The 19,558-nt window shown below is 43.4% G+C and overlaps 1 protein-coding gene across 3 annotated transcripts in view; it reads left to right on the top strand.

The window, feature by feature from the left end:
- Nucleotides 1-14,961, top strand: part of LOC115154705 (progressive ankylosis protein homolog B) — a 31,319-nt gene extending 16,358 nt beyond the window's left edge. For 2 of the 3 annotated variants that reach the window (XM_029701214.1, XM_029701193.1), the window contains 7 exons: nt 277-411; nt 4,501-4,593; nt 4,740-4,832; nt 12,458-12,587; nt 12,923-13,046; nt 14,184-14,283; nt 14,405-14,961. In XM_029701214.1, coding sequence (XP_029557074.1) covers nt 277-411; nt 4,501-4,593; nt 4,740-4,832; nt 12,458-12,587; nt 12,923-13,046; nt 14,184-14,283; nt 14,405-14,533 — 804 coding nt within the window. In that variant the 3' untranslated portion in view covers nt 14,534-14,961. The remainder of the gene's footprint in view (nt 1-276; nt 412-4,500; nt 4,594-4,739; nt 4,833-12,457; nt 12,588-12,922; nt 13,047-14,183; nt 14,284-14,404) is intronic. The other variant, XM_029701204.1, reaches the window with a different exon arrangement.
- Nucleotides 14,962-19,558: the final 4,597 nt, after the last annotated feature.

Here is a 19,558-nt window from a genome sequence, read left to right as displayed (position 1 = left end):
TTTTTAACATTTACAAAATCAAACATCGGTTGCCGTTGTCCTATGGCGGTTCTATTGTTAATCTTGGTCTTCTAAAACTGGCTTTGATGCAGTTGCAGACTACCTAGATAGTAGCCCATGTCCCAAAATTAACCAGGACAATTAGGTCAATGGCCCCTATTTTATCTCGTAATCAATACTACTGCTCTCACGTATGGCAAGGAGCTATAGCTACAACTCTAAGGCACCCAGATTGAACATATCCTTGTTTTCCCTTCTCATTTTGCTTCTTTGCAGGGAGATGTCACCATCGGGAAGATGTTGAGTTTCTGGTGGCCTCTGGCCCTCATCCTGGCTACCCAGCGGATCAGCAGGCCCATCGTCAACCTCTTCGTGTCCCGGGACCTCCATGGCAGCAGCACAGCTACTGAGGTGAGTTTGAAGCCTACTCGGTCCACTCCCCAATAATATCCCATTTAGCTCAGTCCCACTCACTGTAATTGGGAAGCTGCCAACCGCAATGGCCTTTACCAGAGGGCCATTACTACAAATCAAGCTAGATCTAATCAGGGTTTTCTAAAGCTAACCAGCTTCAGTTAGCTTCGCATTCCAGCTCAGGCTTTATCTGTACTACGACAGTGGATATTGCTTATCTGCCTGATGCTAACTCTAGCAGGCCTGTAACTGCGTGTGCATGTCGCACGTGGCTAGTCGAACACTGAACTCTTCATTGAGACAATGCATGAAAAATGGGCAAGTCAAGGCCACTTTTTTTCATTTGTGCCAAAATCAAAATGAAGGAAAAGTTAGCCTGAGGCACTTGTCCAGGACCTCCATACCAGGCGGTGTCAGAGGAAGGCCCCAACAATTGTCAGACTCCAGCTACCCGAGCCATAGACTGTTCAAATCAAATTGGATTTGTCACATGATTTGTAAACAACAGGTGTAGACTAACTGTGAAATGCTTACTTATGGGCCCTTCCCAACAATGCAGAGAGAGAGAATTTTGAAATAATAGAAAAAGTTAACGATAACTTGGCTATATACAAGGGGGCTACCAATACCGACTCGATCTGCAGGGGTACGAGGTAATTAAGGTAGTTATTTTTGTATATATAGTGTATGTGGACACCCCTTCAAATTAGTGGATTTGGCTATTTCAGCCACACCCGTTGCTGACAGGTGTATAATATTTAGCACACACTCATGCAATCTCCATAGACAAATGTTGGCAGTAGAATGGCCTTACAGAAGAGCTCAGTGACTTTCAATGTGGCACTGTCATAGGATGCCACTTTTTTAACAAGTCAGTTCGTCAAATGTCTGCCCCGCTAGAGCTGAAAGTGCTGTTTTTGTGAAGTGGAAACGTCTAAGAGCAACAACGGCTCACCTGCGAAATGGTAAGCCAAACAAGCTCACAGAACGGGACCGCCGATTGCTGTAGCACGTAAAAATCACCTGTCCTCAGTTGCAACACTTACTACCGAGTTCGAAACTGCCTCTGGAAGCAAAGTCGGCACAAGAACTGTTTGTCGGGAGCTTCATGAAATGGGTTTCCATGGCTGAGCAGCTGCACACAAGCGTAAGTTCACTATGTGCAATGCCAAGCGTCGGCTGGAGTGGTGTAAAGCTCACCGCCATTGAACTCTGGAGCAGTGGAAACACGTTCTCTGGAGTGATGAATCACACTTCACCATCTGGCAGTCCGACGCACAAATCTGGGTTTGGTGGATTCCAGTAGAACGGTACCTGTCCCAATGCATAGTGCCAACTGTAAAGTTTTGTGGAGGAGGAATAATGGTCTGGGGCTGTTATTCATGGTTTGGGCTAGGCTTCTTCGTTCCAGTGAAGTGAAGTCTTAATGCTACAGCATACAATGACATTCTAGATGATTCTGTGCTTCCAATGTTGTGGCAACAGTTTGGGGAAGGCCCTTTCCTGTTTCAGCAGGACAATGCCCCGTACACAAAGTGAGGTCCATACAGAAATGGTTTGTAGAGATCGGTGTGGAAGAACTTGACTGGGCTGCACAGAGCCCTGACCGCAACCCAATTTGAACACCTTTGGGATGAATTGGAACGCAGACTGCGAGCCAGGCCTAATTGCCCAACATCAGTGCCCGACCTCACTAATGCTCTTGTGGCTGAATGAAAGCAGGTCCTTGCAGCAATGTTCCAACATCTAGTGGAAAGCCTTCCCTGAAGAGTGGAGCTGTTATAGTAGCAAAGGGGGGACCAACTCCATATTAATGCCCATGATTTTGGAATGAGATGTTAGACAAGCAGGCGTCTACATACTTTTGGTCATGTAGTGTATGTACATATAACTAGGAATAAAGTGATTGATTAATAAACAGTAGCAGCAGCATATGTGATGAGTCAAAAGGGTGAATGCAGATAGTCTAGTTAACTATTTAGCAGTCTTATGGCTTGGGGGTAGATGCTGTTCAGGTCCCTGTTCCGGACTTGGTACATTAGTGCCACTTGCCGTGCGGTAGCAGAGGGAACAGTATATGACTTGGGTGGCTGGGGTCTTTGACAAATTGTAGGGCCTTCCTCTGACACTGCCTGGTATAGAGGTCCTGGAGGGCAAGGAGCTCGGCCCCAGTGATGTACTGGGCCGTACGCACTACCCTCTGTAGAACCTTGCGGTTGGATGCCAAGCAAGTTGCCATACCAAACGGTGATGCAGCCAGTCAAGATGCTCTCAACGGTAGAGCTATAGAACCTCTTGGGGGTCAAAGGGCCCATGCCAAATCTTTTCAGCCTGCTGACCGGGGAAGAGGCGTTCACGTGCCCTCTTCATGATTATTTTGGTGTGTGTGGACCATGATAGATCCTTAGTGATGTGGACACAGAGGAACTTGAAGCTCTCGACCCGCTCCACTACAGCCTGTTGATGTGAATGGGGGCATGCTCATCCCTTCGTTTCCTGTAGTCCACGATCAGCTCATTTGTCTTGCTGACGTTGAAGGAGAGGCTGTTCTCTCTGCTACCGCATGGCAAGTGGTACCAGTGCACCAAATCTGGAACTAATAGGAACCTGAACGGCTTCTACCCCGAAGCAATAAGACTTCTAAACAAGACAGCTAAATAGTAATGAATGGCTAGCTGGGCTACATGCATTGACCCTTTAATTTATTTGTATTAACTCTCTTGCTCTGACTCTACCCACACACTCACACATACTTACACCCCAACACACACATACAGTACGCTGACACACACATGCATACTGATGCCACACACACACACTTTCACACTCACGACATACTCTGCTCTACTGCTCACATAAGCTGCTGCTACAGCGGTCTATTATATCCTGTTGCCTAGTTACTTTACCCCAACCCTTGACTTATTCCACAATTTGTTGTTAAAACCTGAATACATTTTTTATTAAATATATATATTTTTTGTCACCCAATACCCCATAATGACAAAGTGAAAATGTGTTTTTAGACATTTTTGCAAGTTTAGTATTCTCACCGGTATATCGCAGATATATCTCACTGGTCATCCCCAAAGCCAATTCTTCCTTTGGCCGCCTTTCCTTACAGTTCTCTGCTGCCAATGACTTGAATGAATTGCAAAAATCACTGAAGCTGGAGACTTATCTCCCTCTCTAACTTTAAGCATCAGCTGTCAGAGCAGCTTACTGATCACTGTACCTGTACACAGCCCATCTGTAAATACCCCACCCAACTACCTCATCCCCATATTGTTATTTCTTTTTTTGCTCTTTTGCACCCCAGTATCTCTACTTGCGCATCATCTGCACATCTATCTCTCCCGTGTTAATGCTAAATTGTAATTATTTTGCCTCTATTTATTGCCTTACCTCCCTAATCTTACTACATTTGCACACACTGTACATAGACTTGTTCTATTGTGTTATTGACTGTACGTTTGTTATCCCATGTGTAACTCTGTTTTTGTCACTGCTTTGCTTCATCTTGGCCAGGTCGCAGTTGTAAATGAGAACTAAATTGTTCTCAATTGGCCTACCTGGTGAAATAAAAAAATATAAGTATTGTGTGTAGATTGAGGGGGTAAAACTAAGCAATTTTAGGATGACTAACCTAACAACATTTGGAAAAAGTCAAAGAGTCTGAATACTTTCTGAAAGCTACCTCAATGACCTCATACCTTTGCCCATTGACTCGGTACTGGTACTTCCTGTATATAGCCATGTTATTGTTATTCTATGTGTATTTATTCCTTGTGTCACTTGCTATTTATTTTATCTTTAACTCTGCGTATTTGGAAAAGGACCCATAAGTAAGCATTTCACTGTTTATCTACACCTGTTGTTGACCAAGCATGTGACAAATAACATTTGATTTGATAGTTATGGGAAAATCCACATGTGATTACGAACTTAGCACATATTCATAATTGTATTTGCTGACGGGCTTTGGCTCACAGTCGTGTCTTAACAACTTTTCTACATTACTGTAAGCTGTTCAAAAAGGAAATGAAATATGTGTCCTAATGACTTCTGTCTCTCTCTTTGCTTGGCCAGGCTGTGGCTGTCCTCACTGCCACCTACCCTGTGGGTCACTTGCCGTACGGCTGGCTGACCGAACTGAGGGCCATCTATCCTGCTTTCGACAAGGTAAACCAAGACCTCATCCACAGTCTAAGAATAGCCTCTTGTTGCAGATCACAACATAGTAAATGTCATCAGATTTAAATGAATACAGTTGACTTGTATTGGCGTCCTTTATTCCCCAATAATGATACTGTTCTCTTCTCCAACAGACCAATCCCAGCAATAAGCTTACTTCTGGCACACCGGTTACAAAGACACATATCAAAAAGTTTACAGCCTGTTGTTTGGCACTATCACTTACGGTAAGAAGGATCAATAGATGGAAGGATGTATGGATCTGTTTTTATTCCAATACTGTATTTTGATAAGTCACAGAATCAAATTATATTGGGAAGTATACCAACTCTACAGAAAAAAGAAGTCGGAGTATAGAATTCAGAGCCAAAACAGGTTGAGACCCACGCAGCAGGGCAAATCGCCCCTTAAGATTCCTGCACTGACAAATGCTTGGCATTTCTACCTCTGTCAATGCTTCTTACATAACATCCGGTGTCTTACTTATTAATTTCCTGAACTATAGCCTACTTTTTTGGTCCTAGCTGAAAAGGAGGAAGGCAAAGCTGGCACATCTGATAGATTAGCACAGTGCCATGGATGGATGGATATACAGTACGTCAAAAGTTTGGACACCTACTCATTCTAGGGTTTTTCTTCATTTTTACTAATTTCTACAATGTAGAATAATAGTGAAGACATCAAAACTATGAAATAACACATATGGAATCATTTGAGATTCTTCAAAGTAGCCACCCTTTGCCTCGTTGACAGCTTTGTGAACTCTTGCCATTCTCTCAACCAGCTTAATGAGGTAGTCACCTGGAATGCATCTCAATTAACAGGTGTGCATTGTTAAGTTCTTTTGTGTAATTTCTTCGCATTTAATGCGTTTCAGACAATCAGTTGTGTTGTGACAAGGTAGGGGTGGTAAACAGAAGATGGCTCTATTTGATAAAAGAACACGTCCATATTATGGCAAGAACAGCTCGAATAAGCAAAGAGAAATGATAGTCCATTACTTTAAGACATGAAGGTCAGTCAATCTGGAAAATGGCAAGAACTTTGAAAGTTTCTTCAAGTGCAGTCGCAAAAACCATCAAGCGCTATGATGAAACTGGCTCTCATGAGGACCGCCACAGGAAAGGAAAACCCAGAGTTGCCTCTGCTGCAGTGGATAAGTTCATTAGAGTTACCAGCCTCAGAAATTGCAGCCTAAATAAATGCTTCAGAGTTCAAGTAACAGACACATCTCAACATCAACTGTTCAGAGGAGACTGCATGAATCAGGCCTTCATGGTGGAATTACTGAAAAGAAACCACTACTAAAGGACACCAATATGTAGAAGAGACTTGCTTGGGCCAAGAAACATGAGCAATGGACATTAGACCGGTGGAAATTTGTCCTTTGGTCAGGAGTTTAAATTTAAGAGATTTTTGGTTCCAACCACCGTGTCTTTGTGTGAGACGCAGAGTAGGTGAACGGATGATCTCTGCATGTGTGGTTCTCACCGTGAAGCATGGAGGTGGTGTGATAGTTTCACCAGCAAAGCACCCCCACACCATCTGATTTATTTAGAATTCAAGGCACACTTAACCAGCATGGCTACCACAGCATTCTGCAGCGATACGCCATCCCATCTGGTTTTCCTTAGTGGGACTGTCATTTGTTTTTCAACAGGACAATGACCCTAAACCCACCTCCATGCTGTGTAAGGGCTATTTGACCAAGGAGTGCTGCATCAGATGACCTGGCCTCTTCAATCACCCGACCTCAACCCAATTGAGATGGTTTGGGATGAGTTGGACCGCAGAGTGAAGGAAAAGCAGCCAACAAGTGCTCAGCATATGTGGGAACTCCGTCAAGACTGTTGGAAAAGCATTCCTCATGAAGCTGGTTGAGAGAATGCCAAGAGCGTGCAAAGCTGTCATCACGGCAAAGGGTAGCTACTTTGAAGAATAGAAAATATATGGTTGTTTCACACTTTTTGGGTTACTACAGGATTTAATGTGTTATTTCATCATTTTGATGTCTTCACTATTATTCTACAATGTAGAAAATAGTAAAAATAAACAAAAACCCTTGAATGAGTAGGTGTGTCTAAACTGTTCCTAGATAAGCCCTGGGGCTTGAAGCGCTAAACCACCAAACGAGCAGGTATAGAACCAGGGATGTTGAATAAGTGGTTAACTACCTGTATATTTGGACTGAATGTACAGTATTTTGACCACCAGTGTTTTTTGGTCAGTTCTAATTCTGGCTTTAGTAGTCAGGTTGCAGTGTGTGTGTCAGATTAAGAGAGAGAGGCACACCATGATGGGGGCCGTTGTTCCCCCTGACACTTCTACTCCTGGTTTAAGGGGTATAAAACATATAATATTTCCCATAAAACATACCATTTTATATATGCATGCATTTCAAAATAATGAAAGCTGACTTATATTTTACATTCAGCTCTATATGTACAAATAATAGACATTAACAGAGCACAACAGGTTGTTTTTGTAAAAGCGCTGTTGAGAGAACATGTATCCCAATGGATAGAAACTCAGCAAAAAAGAAATGCCCCTTTTTCAGGACCCTGTCTTTCAGAGATAATTTGTAAAAATCCAATTAACTTCGCAGAGCTTCATTGTAAAGGGTTTAAACACTGTTTCCCATGCTTGTTCAATGAACCATAAACGATTAATGAACATGCACCTGTGGAACGGTCATTAAGACACTAACAGCTTACAGACGGTAGGCAATTAAGGTCGCAGTTCTGAAAACTTAGGACACGAAAGTGGCCTTTCTACTGACTCTGAAAAACACCAAAAGAAAGATGCCCAGGGTCCCTGCTCATCTGCGTGAACGTGCCTTAGGCATGCTGCAAGGAGGCATGAGGATTGAAGATGTGGCCAGGGCAATAAATTGCAATGTCTGTACTGTGAGACGCCTAAGACGGCACTACAGGGCGACAGAACGGACAGCTGATTGTCCTCGCAGTGGCAGACCATGTATAACAACACCTGCGCAGGATCGGTGCATTTGAACATCACACCTGCGGGACAGGTACAGGATGGCAACAACTGCCCAAGTTACACCAGGAACGCACAATCCCTCCATCAGTGCTCAGACTGTCCGCAATAGGCTGAGAGAGGCTGGACTGAGGGCTTGTAGGCCTGTTGTAAGGCAGGTCCTCACCAGACATCACCGGCAACAACGTTGCTTATGGGCACAAACCCACCGTCGCTGGACCAGACAGGACTGGCAAAAAGTGCTCTTCACTGACGAGTCACGATTTTGTCTCAACAGGGATGATGGTCGGATTCGCATTTATCGTCGAAGAAATGAGCGTTACACAGAGGCCTGTACTCTGGAGCGGGATCGATTTGGAGGTGGAGGGTTCGTCATGGTCTGAGGCGGTGTGTCACAGCATCATCGAACTGAGCTTGTTGTCATTGCAGTTAATCTTAACGCTGTGCGTTATAGGGAAGACATCCTCCTCCCTCATGTGGTACCCTTCCTGCAGGCTCATCCTGACATGATCCTCCAGCATGACAATGCCACCAGCCATACTGCTCGTTCTGTCAGGAATGTCTGACAGGAATGTCAGAGTTCTGCCATCTGAGACCTGTTGGATTGGAGGGTGAGGGGTGGAGCCATTCCCCCCCAGAAATGTCCGGGAACTTGCAGGTGCCTTGGTGGAAGAATGGGGTAATGTGTCACAGCAATAACTGGCAAATCTGGTGCAGTCCATGAGGGGATGCACTGCAGATATTAATGCAGCTGGTGGCCACACTAGATACTGACTGGTTCTTTTGATTTTGACCCCCCCCCCCCCCCCCTTTTGTTCAGGGACACAATATTCAATTTCTGTTAGTCACATGTCTGTGGAACTTGTTCAGTTTATGTCTCAGTTGTTGAATCTTATGTTCATACAAATATTTGCACATGTTAAGTTTGCTGAAAATAAACGCAGTTGACAGTGAGAGGACGTTTCTTTTTTTGTTTTTATGCCCTGTCATAAATCGTCTGGTTTTTCACTTTTTGATTTGTTTTTATTATTTTAAACGGACTGGAATTGGTGAAACTTGCAGTTTGAATAATAATAATCATAATAATAATTCAACTTCTATAGAGCTTTTCAAAGAATTTCAAAGCACAGAGCTGCCAACTCTCAAGCATTGGCTCTTCTCACTCCCTCACACCTTTTATATCTCGCACATTGAAAACTACTGCTTTTATTTTTGTAATTAGTCCATTTGTGTACTCGGCGTGTTAACTTTTCAACTATGCTCTAAATCGTTTTGAAATTGCAGCATCTGCGCCTGCAATTTAACATCATGAGCGGTCTTATATTGCCACAGCACTGTGAGCTGCGGCACATTGAAGCATATAATTTGTATAGTTATATAAGGGACCAAGGGGATTGGATGCATGTTTTAAAGAGAGCTGGAACTTTCTCCGCTGAGTTTATAAAACTGTAAAAAGAGCAGCACTGTAGCGGTGTTTTATGTACAATGTTGTCAATGAAATTAGGTTGCCTTTATACCCGTCCCTATTGCAGAATGCAGCCTTTTGACAGCATGTACTGAAGTTAATTTAATCCCTACTCGCCTTAATCCCCTCGTTTGGTGATTGGCATTTAGGCTGTGACAAAGAAATGTCGGCAGCAGACAGACCTACAGTATGGTTTAGCAGGGAAGTTTGGTAGGGTGACCTGATTTTGTCAAACAGATTGTGAACCCAAAAGTGTGAGTTTTGATTCTAGAGGGGGGACAATACATAGAAAAATGATTTGGTTGGAGTGTAGGGGCATATTTATGTAAACTTGTCTAAAACATATTTTATCTCTTTACTATATGTAGTCTGATCAGTGGAACAATAATCAGTTTTAATGGGCTAAAACAGGGTAATTACTGTGCTTGTCAGCAAGAACACTACAGTTATTACCCACACTTATTTTATTATTCCACCTCTTCCCAATTTTGCCAGTGTAATCACATATTTGATATCTGATATGCCTACTTGTCTTAAATGAATTATATGAGATGGTAGGGGGACTCAACTCAAACACATCCTGTTTTGTCTATGTAGAGTAAGATGGCAAGGATCTTCAACTAGTAGGCCTAAATCCACTTAATATTGGTATTCATTAGATTTGTCTTGAAGGTTGGGTGATTTTCCAAAATTAGCCCTGTTTTTAAAGAGTTCACCCAAATTACAAAATATGAAATGTTTCTGTCCTTACCTTGAAAGCAGTCTATGGACAAGGAGACTGCAATATATGATTTGGTTATCCACTGCCATCAACCATTAATATAAAAATGGCCTGTGCGGCGACTTGGTGTAGTGGTAACACTCCCCGTCAGGTGTTGCATACAACTTGAGAATAGGGATCAATCCCTACTTCCAATGTTTCTACCGTTTGCCTATCTAATTACTTTCTGAACAAAGTGTCAAACCGCCCAAAACAAATGATCATACATTAAATGTAATCCCACAAAATTCTGACGGTAACAAAGTTGTCGAATTTCGAATGTTCATTTAATGTTCAAAGCATCCTCAATCCACATGATCTGGGGTTTTATTTAAAGATGTTCCACCCTGGTCATAGGTCTAAGCCATGTCAAAATACATATAAATTAGTCCCCCGTCTAGAGGTTGTGCCAAAGGGCAATTCAATTCACATAGCAAATCTCACTCCAAGTTTTTATCAAAAGTTGGCAGCCCTGAAAGCACCAAAAAATACATGTAATTAAGAAAAACAACATTACAACTTCATGATGGACAGTCATGAGAAAGTTCATGGCTTGAATGATCATCTGAGGGAGGTGGTCAAGCAGGGAGAGAGAGACCGGAGGCAGGCAGGTAGCTCATCAAGGTGTCTCACTGTTTGTCTTTTCCGTAATCTGAGCTAAATCACTGCAGCCCATGAACTCTGTAGTAGGTAGCTAGCTAGCTATTTAACTACTACTAAAATGAAGCAGCCATTTGGATGACACTGCAGCAGTTACGTGGTGCCAGAAAGCACACCACATTTCAATAATAATTCAAGAGCAGCCTCCCTACGATCCTCATCGCTCTGCCATCTTGCTTTCGGCTTCTCTCCATCCTCAACCGCTGGAATTCGAATCAAAACAGCTAGCCAGCTAATATTAGCTAGCTAGCCAAACAAACAAATGACTTGCCAGCTTCAGTCTTAATGCTGTGGTTGATTCTGATATGTATTATCTATATTAAATATTCATTCTTAAAACCAAAATGAATTGATGACATATTTACAAAATGTACAGGAGCTGTCCGCTTAGGCTGGTAGGGCACCATGGAAACTGTAGAACTATGTACAAAATAATCCTCTTTCCCTAAAATCATGGTGGTCAGTACTTTTTTACATTAAAGGGGAGGATAACTGGGCCCCACAAGACAATCGATCTGAAATCAGTCATTGGATTTTGTTTTGCTTTAACCCCCTGTAGGGTGGAAATGGGAATAGTAAGAAACTGGTTTGAAGTTTGTGGCCAAAGTTAGGTCTTGGAACCAGAGAAAGAAATGGCATTCCAGCCAGATGTGGAATTCCAGTTTTAAACAAGTGGGGTGTGGGCTCATGCCTGGCAGCACACAACACGTTGGGCCAGATAGGCATGGTCTATGGGCTTGATGAAAACTCAGGCAAAGCCTGTTTGACAGACCACAGACAGACTTTCTCTGATTTGCATCTGACTCCGAGGGAAAGACAACGGAGAACAGCACAGAGCGGACAAGATGGATAACGGTGTACAAGAAACACCACAAATGATCAGTGTAAAGTTTACACTGTAAACAAAGCAAATGGGTTTTAGATTTCCCTTATAACAACAAATTGTCTTTAGGGGGCGGCAGGTAGCCTAGTGGTTAGAGCGTTGGGCCAGTAACCGAAGGGTTGCTGAATCAAATCCCCTAGCTAACAAGGTAAAAATATATCGTTCTGCCCCTGAGCAAGGCAGTTAACCCACTGTTCCCGGGCACCAAAGATGTGGATGTTGATTATGACAGCCCCCCGCACCTCTGATTCAGAGGGGTTGGGTTAAATGCGGAAGACACATTTCAGTTGAATGCATTGTTGTACAACTGACTAGGTATCCATCCTTCCCCCCTTTTAGATGGCGTTTAAAGATTTAGACTGAGTGAGGAAGTCTGGCGAAAAAGGGAGGAAAACCACTGATTCATTGACTCAAATTGACCTCTCTATTTGTGTACAGTATGACAGGTGACTGACTAACCGTCTACAACTAGAAAAACATCTGATAGTAATCAGCACGACTACACTGCTACATTTTCTTTGACAATACAATGTTTTTTAACCAGAACCTGATGAGTACTACAGATGGTTAATAAGTTGATTTGCAATATTGTTATATACTGTATCTACAGTACATTGCTACCACAATTTGAATGAATGAATTCGGTCACGCGTCTGGCTTGTATTAACTTCTAAGGGACCACAGTGAATCGAAAACCACTCGCCTTAAAGGGGAAATATGCAGTTGCTACCTACATTTTTGGATTTATAAATGAATGATATTAATGGTAACTTTTAAATGGCTCATGAGCTTAGTTGTCGTACCTCATCAGAACCCAAAATATAAGCTTGTTTTATTCCATTGTTTGTAAACAAATAAATGTAATCGAACACTATATAACCTTTTAAAACAGGGTTAAAACTGTCTTTATTATTGTTATAGCTGCTGATTACCGCTTTAATGATGTAGTAAATTCTAACGAGGCATGGTTTTGGCAAGGTTGCCCAACTTTGGTCTGTGTGTGTGCTTAACACCAAGTTAAATGACTGTTTATTTGCCCAGCTGTGTGTGATGTACCGAACACCTCTGTTTGTTAAACTTTGGACAGCTCTGCTTCGTGGTGTTCTGGACCCCTCACGTCTCGGAAATGATCCTGGTGAATGTGATTGGGGTGGACTTGACCTTCGCTGACCTCTGTGTTCTTCCACTGAGGATCTTCTCCTTCTTCCCTCTGCCAGGTAAGAAGAACCACTCTTCTTATTTCAGCATTAAAACACTCCCTATGCCTCTTGCGCAGTTGGCTGGAGCGTAGTGGTTGCAACGCTAGAGTTGTGGGTTTGATTCCCGATGGGCCACATAGGTTAAATACAATATATATAAACAAAGTTGTTTTAACAGAAAATATCTGCTGGAAATGTTTGACCATGATGATTAGTCCCAAAATGCAGTGTTTTGTTCCTCTCTTGTCTGTGTGAACAGCTATGAGCCATGGTTTAGCTGAGAGAGCAGTATGTCTGGGATGTAATGTTTCCACTGACTTCCCGTGTGTGTGTGTGTGTGTGTGTGTGTGTAGTGATAGTCCGGTCCCACCTGACCGGTTGGTTCATGACCCTGAAGATGACCTTTCTGCTGGCCCCCAGCTCTGTGCTCCGCATCATCGTCCTCATCACCAGCCTGGTCGTGTTGCCTTCTATTGGGTAGGTGGACAATTCAAATGGTACTATTCCCTTTATTAGTGCATTACTTTTGACTAATATGACAAATGATGTTCTATTCTAAAACTGGATCACTAAAGATGGTTCATTTTGAATTCAGCAAACTTTGCTCAGTGTGATTTTGATTGGACTTCAATCTGACAGAGTTGAAGAGCTGCTCCCTGTTTCATGATGAGCAAATATTCATAGAAATGTATTCAGAGGTGAGTTTAAATCAGGACAATGTAAAGGTTCACCATTCACTGCATCACCTACCATCAAATGCAGTCTGTGCAAATTCATTGTGAGGTACGCATTAATGGGTTCTCTGCAGTTTTGTATTGAGCTAATATACACATTAAATCTTTATACCGGTTCCTTGTGCATGGTTTTGAATTAAACATAATCTTATGCCTTATCAAAACATTAATTTATGGGCTATGCCACCAGAATTTGACCCATCTGCAATACTAGCTGCCCTTATTTTACTCTACCTTATCCGTAAATGTAAGTGAATATGTTACTGATGTTTCTCGCAAAGCCATTTTTATATCTGAAACGTATGCGCCAGAAAACTGTCACTTCAAGATGGTTGTTTCTCTGTGGGCAAACTGCATCTGCACTTGTTCCGCAAAAATATTAGTGAGTTACAAATCAAATGTATTGTTATATACGTCACCATAAAGACTGGCCATATAGAGATTACATTTCTTCCTTCGCTTAGCAACACCTTTCATCTGGACTGACAAGTGGAAGCAAGTAGACCAGACCTGCTGCTATAGCGAAGACTCACAGGAGTGGAAAATCCTTTTTATCTTTACCCAACCAACAATATTCATCTGTGCCAGATGTCAGGCTATTTCACAACAAGACATCTCAGATGACTCGTGTTCTTCCGGAACCCGCTCGCACATTTAGCGCTCGCCACACACTATAATAAACCTACAACTAAATGGCTGCTTTGTTTTTGTTTATGAGGAAGGGTTAAGTGTCTTATTTTAATCTATATGGATCCTCAAAATGTATTCAAAAATGGTAAGCCTGTACCACATAGGCCTACTGTATATCCTGTATTCTGATCTCTACTGATCTCTACTGGTCAGTGATTCCAGTGTTAATGAATTTGGGTTTGTGTTTCAGTGTCCACGGGGCCACTCTGGGGGTTGGGTCCTTGTTGGCTGGTTTCATAGGGGAATCTATCATGGTGGCCCTAGCTGCCTGCTATGTCTATCAAAAACAGGTGAAGTTCCATCCCTAAAGGCAAAAGCAGAGTAAGAAACTGTATAGTCATAGTGAAGTACAACATCACTCTTCATTCCTTTCATGTCTCTCTCCTTTCTTTCGATCTCTACTTTGCACAGAAAAACTATGAGATGGCCAGCAAGCTGGTGGTGGAGGGAGAGGAGTCTGTTCCCCCGAGTGAGGTGTGTTCCAGAACTCAGAAGGACGCCATCGAGGAGCTCCAGGAGGAAGAGGAGGAACTGGAGTAGAGGCACTCGGAGGGAAAGGGACAGGAGAAAATGGAGCTAAAAGCCACAGAGAAAGGGAATTCCAGTGGGTAGGCCCTAATACCGGACCTGAGAGAACTGAGGGGATCACACAGAGTCCTTAACCCTTTACACTCATACTCATATACTGGTTGGAAAGTGTAGATTTGGGCACTAATAAGAGCCTAAATTAGAATGTTGTGGCTGTACCGTAACATGCTATATATGATTTCACAGCACTGTATGGGTTTTGACTGACAGCCATTCTGAACTTGAGTACCCTGTGCGACAAGAAGTTGCTCCCATCCCTCCTGATAATTGGGCAACTCTTGCAATTTTTGTCTGAGAATGCTTAAAATTAAAAAGATGACTATATTTTGAAAGATGAGATGATTATAATAAATGCCGCTTTGATGTCAAACCAGCAACCCGAACAACTTGTCCAAATTTGCACTTCACATTTCCAAATCATAGAACTTATGTAATATACAGGTGTCAATGTTTATGATCACTGTTTGATGTACAGTTACAAGATGACATGGTGCCATACTCTGGGTTGCTCTGAACAGAATGAGCCTGTTGTTTATTGTGAAGAAAATTTGCTGCAGCACATGAACCTGAATGCACTCATGACTCCTTTCTATGCTCACCAAAATTATGATCTGTTTCTCTGAACTGCCTTGTAAAAGCCTAACACTGCAACAGCGTGTTTTATAACTTAGCTAGTCATGTTGGCAATAGATCAAATCATGCCCACCTCACCCAGATTGCGATTTATGGCCTGTTTTTGGATTGTGTAAACAACAGTAATTGTGTGATGGCAGGGATGCAGGGTTGTTCCGAACAAAACAATTGCAGGTGTGCTTGCTCTAGTTCCTCAACGGCACAGCTAGGAGAACTAAAAGTACCTTATTGAAGACTTCTTTGGCTGCATTAAGTCATCCCAATTCTGATAGCTGTGAAAAAGAAAATAACTGATGTGATTGGTCAAAAGACCAATCAGTGGAAACATTTCAGAATTGAGCTACCTGTGTAAACGCAGCCTTAGTCATTAATGGGCATTGAAATTGCTGTGCACACTTTGGGAAGGAGTGTCCACTTGAGCCTATTTTATACCTGTCGCCAAAATGTCCTTCGTCATGATCTTGACCTAATGTCTTGATCTTGTCTGTTTACACTTTTAAGATCTGGTCACAATCAGATCACTGTATTTTAATCGTCTACATCTGTCTAAAAATGTGGGCACAATCAGAATGTGAACAAGATCAGGACAAAATACAATGTTAGCACCAGGTATAAACCGGGATATGGACTCAAGTTAGTCCTCACTCAAACCCTTGTAATTGTTTTGTCTTATGGTCCACCTAACCCACATTTTCCAGGAATAGTCTTGTTACTGAATGTATTCAAGTTTTTTTTTTCATGATCAACAAACGCTGCAAAAGTACAGTAAATGTTAACTGCACAAAATCAAATGTACTATTTGGATTCAGTTGTGCTCACCTTTTGGACTAATCATTTTCCCATTATTTGCAAACTGTATCCCTTTCAGATGCTACAATGGTTATGCATATTATTTTCAGATTTCTTCTGAAAGAAACATTTAAATTAAGCACTAATCCATATAGGACAATTCCCAGGAATGTAAAGGGTAAATTGTCTCCTTGAGCGTGGACAGTCAGCCAATAAGGGTGATCTGCCATGAGGAACACACACTGTACAGACAAGCCATGCACTAGTGTTCATACATTTAAATAACTTCCATCATTGTGTTACTGTTTATTGAGCATGGGAAACAACTGACACAGGAGAACCTGTCCTCAGCAATGAAAGGGAAACAATTTGTTACTTGATCTTAAGGCCTGTTAAGTTGGGCAAGTGTATTGTATTGCCTAACAGTGAGGGGGTCGGGAATACCTCAGAAGATTGTGTGTGACCTTGGGCCCGATTCAATCAGATCCGCTTTAGCCAAAATCCACAAAGCTGATGTTTCGACGTGCCGAGGTGGTACTGCGAGCTGTCAAATCCATTATCCTGAAGTGGACATTGCAGACGGAGTCGCAAAGAGAGAAATCCCATTGCAGAACACTAGAATGTGAGATGTAGGCTAATCTACGCCTCGATTAGGCTGATAGAAATCCTCATTACGTTTAATGATTTTTTTTTTTACATTTGAGGGTCCTTATTTCTATATAGCCAACACCAGGGGTATTCCAACTCTAACCCCACGACAGGGTTTCCCAAACTCGCTCCTCGGGACCCTAACGGGTGTGCATTGTATCGTGTTAGGGCAACAAACTAGTTTGGGAAACTCAGCCTTACGAGTTCTGGAACCAGCTGGTTTTCTTTTCTACCTGATAATTAATTACACCCATTTGAAATCAGTCCCTAATTAGAGGGGAACAATGAAAAAATGCAGGGGAACTGGTTTCGAGGTCAAGAGTTGAGTTTGAAGGGCCTACAATTCCTCATTTTGAACTTCTAACATGAGTGGAACGGGTTTACATTTTACATTTAAGTCATTTAGCAGACGCTCTTATCCAGAGCGACTTACAAATTGGTGCATTCACCTTATGATATCCAGTGGAACAACCACTTTACAATAGTGCATCTAAATCTTTTAAAGGGGGGGGGTTAGAAGGATTACTTTATCCTATCCCAGGTATTCCTTAAAGAGGTGGGGTTTCAGGTGTCTCCGGAAGGTGGTGATTGACTCCGCTGTTCTGGCGTCGTGAGGGAGCTTGTTCCACCATTGGGGTGCCAGAGCGGCGAACAGTTTTGACTGGGCTGAGCGGGAACTGTGCTTCCTCAGAGGTAGGGAGGCGAGCAGGCCAGAGGTGGATGAACGCAGTGCCCTTGTTTGGGTGTAGGGCCTGATCAGAGCCTGAAGGTACGGAGGTGCCGTTCCCCTCACAGCTCCGTAGGCAAGCACCATGGTCTTGTAGCGGATGCGAGCTTCAACTGGAAGCCAGTGGAGAGAGCGGAGGAGCGGGGTGACGTGAGAGAACTTGGGAAGGTTGAACACCAGACGGGCTGCGGCGTTCTGGATGAGTTGTAGGGGTTTGATGGCACAGGCAGGGAGCCCAGCCAACAGCGAGTTGCAGTAATCCAGACGGGAGATGACAAGTGCCTGGATTAGGACCTGCGCCGCTTGCTGTGTGAGGCAGGGTCGTACTCTGCGAATGTTGTAGAGCATGAACCTACAGGATCGGGTCACCGCCTTGATGTTAGTGGAGAACGACAGGGTGTTGTCCAGGATCACGCCAAGGTTCTTAGCACTCTGGGAGGAGGACACAAGGGAGTTGTCAACCGTGATGGCGAGATCATGGAACGGGCAGTCCTTCCCCGGGAGGAAGAGCAGCTCCGTCTTGCCGAGGTTCAGCTTGAGGTGGTGATCCGTCATCCACACTGATATGTCTGCCAGACATGCAGAGATGCGATTCGCCACCTGGTTGTCAGAAGGGGGAAAGGAGAAGATTAATTGTGTGTCGTCTGCATAGCAATGATAGGAGAGACCGTGTGAGGATATGACAGAGCCAAGTGACTTGGTGTATAGCGAGAATAGGAGAGGGCCTAGAACAGAGCCCTGGGGGACACCAGTGGTGAGAGCACGTGGTGCGGAGACAAATTCTCGTCACTCCACCTGGTAGGAGTGACCTGTCAGGTAGGACGCAATCCAAGCGTGGGCCGCGCCGGAGATGCCCAGCTCGGAGAGGGTGGAGAGGAGGATCTGATGGTTCACAGTATCAAAGGCAGCAGATAGGTCTAGAAGGATGAGAGCAGAGGAGAGAGAGTTAGCTTTAGCAGTGCGGAGAGCCTCCGTGACACAGAGAAGAGCAGTCTCAGTTGAATGCCCAGTCTTGAAACCTGACTGGGTTTGGCTTCGTGACCACACGGGCAGCCGCTCACCAATTTGACAGCTCTATTGAAGTTACACCTCTGACATCGTCAAAGCACCGGCTATGCGGGAGTCGGGTATCACTGGTTAACGCTTGATCTGATTGAATACCAGCCTTCAATTTTGCACAGTGTACTTTTCTGATACTATAACATGAAAACTGTCCTCTATTAGAATTTGAACTTTCAGCTCTATCAAATGTGTCACATTTGGAAATCTAGTTAATGAAGCCTATTGAGCTTATTGGAGAGAAAAATATATATTTGCCCAAGCTTATTATTAGAACAGAATGCATCAGTGATTCCTATTTCCTGCAACTTTCTGAAGAGGCAACAGTAGGCTACGGCAATGTCCCTGTCTTTGTGTGTGCAGTGCATGTACACTACATGACCAAAAGTATGTGGACACCTGCTCATCGAAAATCTCATTCCAAAATCATGGGCATTAATATGGAGTTGGTCTCCCCTCTGCTGCTAAAACAGCCTTCCCTCTTCTGGGAAGGATTTCCACTAGATGTTGGAACATTGCTGCGGGGACTTGCTTCCATTCAACCACGAGCATTAGTGAGGTCGGGCACTGATGTTGGCTGATTAGGCCTGGCTCGCAGTCGGCGTTCCAATTCATCCCAAAGGTGTTACATGGGGTTTAGGTCATGGCTCTGTGCTGGCCAGTCAAGATCTTCCAAACCGATCTCAACAAACCATTTCTCTATAGACCTCGCTTTGTGGACTGGGACATTGTCATGCTGAAACAGGAAAGGGCCTTCCCCAAACTGTTAGCACAAAGTTGCAAGCACAGAATCGTCTAGCATGTCATTGTATGCTATAGAGTTAAGATGTCCCTTCACTGGAACAAAGGGGCCTCCCCCAAACCATTATTCCTCCTCCACCAAACTTTACAGTTGGCACTATGCATAGGGGCAGGTAGCGTTCGCCTGGCATCCCTCAAACCCAGATTCGTCGATTGGACTGCCAGATGGTGAAGCGTGATTCATCACTCCAGAGAACTTGTTTCCACTGCTCCAGAGTCCAATGGTGGCGAGCTTTACACCACTCCAGCCGACGCTTCGCATTGCACATGGTGATCTTAGGCTTGTGTGCAGCTGCTTGGCCATGGAAACCAATTTCATG

This window comes from Salmo trutta, chromosome 2, assembly GCF_901001165.1.
Source record: "Salmo trutta chromosome 2, fSalTru1.1, whole genome shotgun sequence".
Taxonomy (NCBI): domain Eukaryota; kingdom Metazoa; phylum Chordata; class Actinopteri; order Salmoniformes; family Salmonidae; genus Salmo; species Salmo trutta.
Note: the sequence above shows the minus strand (reverse complement) of the source record. Positions and strands in the feature narration are given on the sequence as shown.